Here is a 9136-nt window from a genome sequence, read left to right as displayed (position 1 = left end):
TGTCAGTGGAGTCCTTTGTATATGATGCATGCATAATCAAATGCATGTGGGGGGGAAAAAGGCAACAATTCTTTCCCAAAAATTAAGGTAGAAGGAGGTCCATTTTGAAGGTCTTATCCAAGACTATCCACCAGAAGGACAGAGATCCACTCTATTTCTCCTATACTGTTTTCTAAGTTCCCTACTTCTCCAAAACAAACATTTCAAAATCAAACTTGGTATCTATTGGCTCCTTCTTCAAACACATGGACAGCATCCTTCTCAGTGTCCTGAACTGCATCTCCTTCAGTGAAGTGAATTCACAGGGAAGCCGGTCGACCAACAGGTCACACGTGGAACACAGAGAAAGCTTGTCCGCACCCCCACCCCCACCCCTGACTGCACAATCTGTTATGATGAATGTGGTGAACTCCTGAGCACCACCCCTGAGTCTGTCACAAATGTCAATAGCTGTGGCTTTGGGCAAGCTAGTTAGCTCCTCAGTGCTTTCATTTCTATGTCTGCATGAATGGGATAGTGATAATAGATCATAGAGGTTTGTGAGAGTTATGGAAGAAAATGCAATAAACTTACTTTGGATCGTGTAGCATGTAATCAGCGAGCAATTCATTAGTTCTTCTTTACTTGGAGACAGAATTGAGTTATTTAAAACGCTGGATGACATTTACCTAGGATTTACCATGGGTTGAAAGAATATACTCCTTTTTAGTGTTGCAGTTGCTGTTTTATATTTTACTGGATCTATAGTAAAGATGATGAGTTTCTCCCAGAGCCATGAAGCTCATCCCCTTGTCTAGGGTCCCAGACACAGATGAAGAAGCTTCCGGAAAACACATGCGTGCTGGCCCTAAAATGCTCGGGCTAGAGATAATATTAGATTGCCATTGCCTAGTCATTTAGATAAAAGAGCTTTTACTCGATCTCTCTTTTTCTCCTTTTTTTCTTTTTCTTTTTTCAACCTTTCAGGTATCTTTCCCCCGCTATTTTTTCAGTGTACAGATGCTCTTCCATTTGTAATGATAGCTTGATTGGTTTACGGTCCCGTTTGCCTTATTAGGCCATGATTTAATCAAATACCTGTGACTGGCTACAGGATGGCTGCTGATATGATTGGCCAAAGTGTTGTTGATATGTTTGGTTGAAGTGTGGCTAATATGATTGGTTGTATCACATCTACTTGTCACAAAAATTCATACAGTACTCCTAAATCACTCTAAGTTCGGTTGTAAATCTTCAGGTAAGAATTCAAGTTGTGAAGACTACCTCAGAGCAATTTTAGTTTAACAGCGAATGCAACAATAAATCAAAGGAAAAACAGAGAAAAATGTTCTTGGAATATTTCCCCTCATAACATGTATATTGTATTTGTTTAAATAAAATACAGTTTTGACCTTCCCTTTTCAACAGCTCTGATTAAATTTTTGTTTCTTAGAGAAACTCTTCATATTAATAGTTAGATTGTTCTGGTCTTGTGGGTATTAAATTACATAGCATACTTGAGTTGTCAAATTGTTTTCCCATTCCTAATCTCATCTGAGCCTTCTAGTCACTCATGGGACTCATGAAACAGGTGTTAACCCTATGATTACTTACAGAAGTTAAATACTTGGCCAAAACTACATAATAAATTCTAAATGCTGAGACACATTGACTGAGAAATCAAGTTTTCCTGGAAATTCCCCTGATTCTTTTTCTCCTGGTTCGGAAAGGCAAGAGCCACAGTGCAATGAAAACAGCTCGAATGTAGACACAAGTGTTGGGGAAATGGAAATTCAGAGATGCAACCCATTCTGTGGAGCTGAGGTTGCTGGGAAAGAGAGAATGAGGACATGTATAGGAATGAAATGCATTGTCTACTTTTTTTGCCCAGCACTCTGCTGGAAGAAAAGAGAGTTCACCATGGATCCAGCTTGGAAAGCAAGAGGGAAAGTAGATGTTGGAGAGATAAGACAGGAAGCTGATGGAGAATGGTGGGTGGGTGAAACACATGACTTTTGCTTCTTGGCTTTCAAGGAATTCAAGGTCTATAAGCAGCCAGAGAGTTAAATAGTTTAGAACACAAAGGCTGCAATGCCCGGCAGGTGGTTGGGGGACATGAGTTACACAGGATGACCTGAGTGTGGAGCGTTATTATAGGAAGCCAGTGAGGCAGTTCTGGGCCTCTAGAATTTCTACTCCATTGGTTTATATTTGCCCAGACATCATAGAACTATGAGATATCTGAGATACAAAACATAAGTTTATGTTTTAATGACACTAAAGCACAGCTAGGCCTTGGGGAAAGAAAAGTAGCAATGGCTATGAGTTTATCTATGCTTTGGGGTAAAGTTCTCTTCAATTTATCAAAATAGAGACCATTTCCTCCTTTCATGCAAGCACTTCTGCGTGAACCCAGGATTCAGCACAATGCCTGCTAGAAAAGACACGCTTCTTGGAGATTTGAAAGATTAAAAATAACGGAGGCCAGAATCAGCTTCAGCTTGTTCCTCTTCTCTTTCCTGAAGATTAAGCTGAATGACCTAGAAAAGCTTCTTAGGCACCCACTGGCCTTCTCTGGCCTTCTCTGACCTTCTTTCTGACCCCACCCTCTCCACAGGCCTGGATTTGCATCCTATTGTCTCCCATCCACCAAAAACAATTTCTTGCCCTCCACAGAAACCCATACTTCAAACACTTGGCAAATAAGTATTATCTGTTATCTTGGCATTCAGTTCTTTGAAACTGCACATTCAGGACCTTTGGACTGTGGGAGGAGGGGGGGAGGTGTTTATAGGGGAAGACAATGGCTAAGAAGGAAGTCAAAGAACAATGTAGACAAACTTTTCAGGCCTAGGGACACAGGTGCAGTGGATTAAATGGTTCGTGCTGTGTAAATTCTGTACTCACCACTCCGTGTATTATTTTGATTCAGTGGAGTCCTTTATGTTGTCTGAGGTATTCTGTTTTGTCGATGTGCTGCATTGTAGGGTAGGGGTGGTTAAGATAGACAGGCATATGACAAAAGAGCTCTTCACAGCCTGGTATTGCTGTTCCTGAGCTGTCTGTGCATGTGGCATAAAAAGTTAAGTAGCTAGCATTCAGGGTTGAATGTCAAAAGGAAGCTCACTAAACTGATGTATATTACAACAATGCCAATCAATCTGCCAACCACCCCTGTGGCTGTTTTTCCCACGGCTGGTCACTATGCCAAGTGTCTTCTTTTGTTGCGGAAATTTGTAGGTAGGATTTCCGGGAAACAATCTTTATGGGTGGCCTGAGCTTCTGAGGCTTCTTTCTAGATCAATTATAGGATCAGAAAGGGAGAGACTTGGGGAGAAGTTTATAGTGAGCAAATTAAACCTTTCAAGTTTCCCTTCAGTTTGACAAAAGATGTTCACCAGAAATCCAGGCTCCTTATTCATTTCTAGCACTTTGCAAGAAAAGCCGGAGTGGTAAAAGAGAACCCTTTATACTGTCTACAGGTCAGTTCCAACTCTCATTATATATGTCTCAAGAGGGGTTCAGCCTGCAAAAAGGTTACAGCTTCCTTCAGAGGCTGGGCTCCACAGCCTACGGTATGTGATTGAATGGGTAGCCTCACCCTAGGAAGGTAAAGGAAGAGGCGGCAAAGCAAGGCAAAGAAAATGAGGATCCAGTGTGCTCTGACCTGCTGCATGCCTTGGTGTTGGCAAGTTATCCTTGCAAAGTACTTTCTAGAAGTTGACAAATGACCTTTCAGTTGTAAATGACTAAACATAAAGCTATGTTAATAATATGGCCAGTAAGGTCATAGTCCCCTTGAATATGGAAAATCACAGATAGCATGAATTTGGACTTAAAGGATTTTCCAACTTTCTCTTCTATCCAGACCTTTGTGTAAGAGTTCATAATCATATAGAAAACTCACTGTTCACTATGTACCAGTTATAAACCCTGAGAACCACAGACAAAGCTCTCATAGAGATAGTACACCCTACCACCCTTCTTTATCATATCTTAGTTGATGGCTGTGTTTTTGTTTTCATTTGTATTATACTAATTTTGTGTTGTCAACGTTGCAAAGATGGGGACAGGCTGAGTTTCCAACCAATCACAGAAGTGCTGATTTTTTGCTATCATTCCTCCAAGTTAAGTGATTCTGCTGGCTTCCTCTACAGTCTTCCTAGATTAACATTTAAAAACCTGCTACAGCTGAATGCCTGTATTATTAGCTACTCAGGAAGCTGAGATCTGAGGATTGCAGTTCGAAGCCAGGTAAAAAAGTATGTTTTTGTGTGTTTGTTTTTTATCGGTCATGGGGCTTAAACTCTGGGCCTAGGTACTGTCCCTCAGCTGTTCAACTCAAGGTGAGTACTCTACCACTGGAGCCACAGCACCACTTCTGGTTTTCTGGTCGTTTATTGGAGATCAGAGTATCATGGACTTTCCTGCTCAGGCTTGCTTTGAAGTGCGATCCTCAGATCCCAGCCTCCTGAGTAGCTAGGATTACAGGCATGACCCACCAGTGCCCCACCTCCATGAGATTCTTATCTCCAATTAGTCACCACAACCACAAAGCCAGAAGTGGAACTCTGAGCAAGTAGAAGTCTGCTAGCCCTGAGCAGAAAAGCTCAGGGACAGCTCCCAGCCCTGAGTTCAAGCTCCATGTCCAACACACACACACAAACACACACACACATGCACACACATACACACACATGCACACAGGCACACACAACTAGCTGCTACAAAACTTTACCTCTCACTCCCATCAACTTTCCTGTGTCTTCCTCTTTCTAGAAAGGATGGGTCTAGAATATTAGAGTTACCATCTTTACTTAGGGGAAAATTGTTTCACAATAAATAAAGCAAAAGTTTTCTAAGTTTTAATAACTCTTTACTCCATTATTATGGGTAATGTGTTCCTCTTAGTTATCAACACATTTTTCATGAATGTCATTTTTGACATTTATGAATATGCACCAGGATCGTTACTACAGAACTTGCTTCTATAAATAGATATTTAAATTACACACATTGCTGATTACTTGTCCATAACAGCAATCATGAATAAACCCATTTGTCATCATTTTGTGTTTGATGACTGATATATATGCATATATATATACATATATATATATACATGCATTTGCTGGCAGCTTCCAACACAAGCTGATTCATTCACTTGCTCTTTAAAGTAATAATTATGTTTTTTGTCATTTCTATGTGCAGAGCATCTATGAGGATGCTCCAAGTAAAGTTTTCTATATGCATCAAACAATAAATAAAAATATGGGAGGGGCTGGGAAGGTGGCTCAGTGGTAGAGCGCTTGCCTTGCATGCTTGAGGCCCTGGGTTCGATTCCTCAGCACCACATAAGCACAAAGAAAAAAGCCGGAAGTGGTGCTGTGGCTCAAGTGGTAGAGCGCTAGCCTTGAGCTGAAGAGCTGAGGGACAGCACCCAGGCCCAGAGTTCAGGCCCCACGACTGGACCCCCCAAAAAAATAAAAATAAATATGGGAATCTATAAACTGCACAGTACGTTGCCCAAATTAAACATTTTGAGCAATGCAAAATAATGAGATTACCCTGTTATCAAGGCAAGATTTTATATCATAGTCAGTAATCAAGACCCACACAGCTGACATATTTAATCTGTACGAGAGTGGATTTGGCTAAGCCTTTATTATTATTACTTTAAATTGTCTGCCAGCTGTGGGCGGCTCACACCTGTAATCCTAGCTATTCCAGAGGCTGCGATCTGAGGATCTTGGTTCAAAACTAGCCTCAGCAGGAAATTCCATGAGACTCTTGCCTCCAGTTAATCATCAAACACACACACACACACACCTCTCTAATATTTTGATAGCGATTTGTGAGCCTTTAAATTGAATAGCAAAAAGTCAATTTGCAGTAAAACTCCAGTTTCAATAGGTATAGTCAGTCACTAAAAAGAAATAAAATAGAGTACCAAAAAGCGATTCTTTGAATTATTAAACTATGCATGCACTGGAAAAAATGTGGGGTTTTTTGTCTCTGTGCAAAGTTTACAAGTGGGTGAGAACCATTTGCATTCAGGAGTTTGGGTTGCAGTTTTCTGCATCCTATGTGAGAAGACTGGATTGGGGGAGAGGGTGGGTAATTAGCCATTAGCCGAACCTTCTAGATGTTCTTCCAGCTGCACCCGGCGTCTCAGGGCATTTCTCTGGGACGGGTTCAGCTGCAGCAGAGAAGGGGGTGGGGGAGGAAGTCCATCGTTCTGGGGTGATCCACCCGGAGAGCTCCACCGCCCTCTAGCTTGCAGGCACCACCAGCTCGGTTTCCAGGCGTCTTCACTAGGGAGGAAGAGGGAAGAAGGAAGGGGCCGGCTCCCGGCCGGTAGGAGAACAGACTGTGGACCAAAGAAAGAGGCTGGCGACAGGAAGGAAGAGCAGATCAAGCTTTTGAATAGCGGCCACCGGGCGACCGAAAGCCTGCGCCGCGTTGAAAGGCGGTCGCCCACCGTTCCTTCGCCTCCCCCCTCCCCGGCCACCCCCGCAGCCGTGTGTCACCTTCCTGTTCGGAAGTCTTAGTAGGTTGCTGGGACTGAACAGGGGGCGCCTGCTCCACCCATCAGGTATCCGGTTGGAAGCCAAGCCAGTCTCAACAACTTGCTTCTCTCCCTGAAATGATAAGTTTCGCAGATCCTCCGTCTCCCGGCGAGGTTGAGCACTCGGGTTGGGGGTAGGGGTGGGGGTGGTGGAGGGAGAGCACAGCAGACTGGTGGCTTTGCTGTTCCAGCTGCAAATACATGGTTGTCCCTTTTCCTAGTCCTCTCAGAGCCCTGCAACTCAAATTCCCTCTTTGTCTCCACTGGGGGAGCCTGGGGCGACTTGGAGAAAGTAAACCCTGTTTTATATTTTTTGAGTGATTTTTTTTTTCCTGAACCCGTTTGTGATGATCCTCAGTTAAGTTCCCTTTCTGGTGAGTCTCGGCTGGGAGGTGTCATAAACCCAGGACACAGAGGACAGTAATTTTCTAGATGATGTTGCAAGGAGGGAATACATGGCCCAGTGTTGAACTTTGCAACTTGCACCCTTCCTGTATGTAAACTCCCCTTATATAGAGTGAGGTTCCTCACAGAACAGGGATAGCACCTCTGGCTGGGCTCTCAGAACTGACAGCCCTTAGCAGAGAGACACAACTGCTATAGGTTTCTCCAGCTGTCCCTCCAGATCCACCCTCGCCCCCCCCATCACAATCTTCATATCCTGGGCAACCTGAAGAATGAAAGAGAAGGCTCTAAGATCCCCCTGGAAAGGTTTGTGCTTTAAGTACTAAAGCTGGGGGGGGGTTAAAAAAAAAACAGGATGGCACAGAGGATTTGGAGTCGCTTGGCATGGAGAAGGCACAAGAAATAGCCCCTAGGGGGAATCTCCTAGAACTTTATTTCTTTTTTCTTCTATTCTCTTTCTTTTTAATAAGACAGTGCCACTGTGCAGCCCAGGCTGGCCTCAATTCACAATCTTCTTACCTCCTCCTCCCAAGTGCTGGGATTACAGGCTTGGGTCACTAAACCCAGTCAGAAAAGTTTCCTAATGTTTTAAAATAAATAAGCAAGAATCTCCGGGGAGGTTCCTGGTCAGACTGAGCAAATCTGGTTGTCTTACAGGACGCAAGGCTGGGGTTGGCCTAGGCTGTTTGGATGGTGGGGTATGGGGAGTGGGTGCACACTGGCAATTACTAGTGGTCATCTCCAAAGATTCCATGCACAGGGGAATGGGCATGGTGCAGATACCTTGCATGAGGTTGGAGCGTTCACTTCGGGCAACAACAAGTGCCTTTTATAATATCGTGGATGCTAACACACGATTTGCCAGTGGGTCTCCAGGCGAGAGCATATGCAGGCCCCCTTCTCCCTGTCTTTGGCTATCATAACTGAGCAAGTCAAAAAGCAGCTGAGACTACAGATCCTATTAGGGCAAACGAGGTGGCTGTGTCTGCAAAGCTACTACCCCTGCCCAGGACCAAAGGCAAAGCGCGCTGGCGTGCTATTCCTGGTTCGACAGCTGGTATTTGGGAGCAAGTCAGCTCTAATATGCCGTAGCCCTTGACAGTAAGGGGTCACGGCAGGGCAGGCGCCGCAGACAGCACCAGCTAGCGCCAGGTACTGGCTTTGCAAATAGTGGTAACTTGTAAGTCATCTCTTCCCAGCCCTCCCTGGCCCCAGTGTCGGTGCTGGGTCGCCGGCTTCCCGGCCAGCGCTGGCGCACGTCCCCGCGCCGCCAAACAGACGGCGGCGCCCCGGCTTCTCGCAGCCACCGGCTTGGCGGGGGGCATGGCTAATCTTTCAGGAGTTCCTTGGTTACACCGTCTTTGTGAACTTTGGAGAAAGATCGAGGCGAAAACTTGGATCCCTCGTGAGATACACCACAGGAGGGGTGGGGAAGATGGGGGACAATCAAACGGATTTTAATTAAGCCAATGCGATGTGAGCTAGGGGGGAAAGGATCACATACCCCCCCCAAAAAGCAATCGACGATGCCAGGGTCACTCCAGGCCGCTCACTCTTGAGCCAAACCAGTGCCCCCCCAACTCCAGCTTCTCACGTGTTCTTGGCATGGCAGGGATTAAAATGGAAGGGGGAAAAAATTACCCGCGGAACGGACAGAATGTTCTCAGAGATTACTTCAGGGGTGGAAAAAGAAGTGAAATGCAGATTGTACCCCCCCCTTCTTGGGGCAGACTTAATTCACTTCCGCCCCCTCCCCTCCACATTCCTGACCTCTCACTCCCCCCCCCCCCCCCCCCCCTTAAGTTCTGGGACTTTTCAGCTTTGCTTGGTTTTGGCCAAAAGCACAAAAAAGGCGTTTTCGGAAGCGGCTCGGCCGTGCACCCGGGCCATTTGTTTGTTTTGGGACCCGGGGCAGGAAATCGAGCCCGGCTTGAGTCACGGCGGCTCCTTCAGGGAAGCGCCGCGCTCCGCGCTCGCCCGTCGCCCTCGCCCGCCCGTCGCGCGCCCCAGGTCCGCGGAGCCATGGGGGAGATGCAGGGCGCGCTGGCCCGGGCTCGGCTCGAGTCCCTGCTCCGGCCCCGCCACAAGAAGCGGGCCGAGGCGCAGAAAAGGAGCGAGTCCGTCCTCCTGAGCGGACTGGGTAAGCGCGGCCGCCCGCCCGCCGCGGCACTCGCTCGGCTCCCG

The 9136-nt window shown here is 46.0% G+C and overlaps 1 protein-coding gene across 1 annotated transcript in view; it reads left to right on the top strand.

The window, feature by feature from the left end:
• Positions 1-8658: 8658 nt before the first annotated feature.
• The window catches only part of Sgk1 (serum/glucocorticoid regulated kinase 1), a 6517-nt gene continuing 6039 nt past the window's right edge, over positions 8659-9136 (top strand). The window contains exon 1 of the mRNA XM_013026852.1: positions 8659-9092. Within this exon, the coding sequence (XP_012882306.1) occupies positions 8975-9092 (118 nt within the window). The 5' untranslated portion in view covers positions 8659-8974. The remainder of the gene's footprint in view (positions 9093-9136) is intronic.

This window comes from Dipodomys ordii, unplaced genomic scaffold (assembly GCF_000151885.1).
Source record: "Dipodomys ordii isolate 6190 unplaced genomic scaffold, Dord_2.0 Scaffold97, whole genome shotgun sequence".
Lineage (NCBI taxonomy): Eukaryota > Metazoa > Chordata > Mammalia > Rodentia > Heteromyidae > Dipodomys > Dipodomys ordii.
The sequence above is the reverse complement of the archived record's forward strand: the minus strand, read 5'-3'. Positions and strand labels throughout refer to the sequence as shown.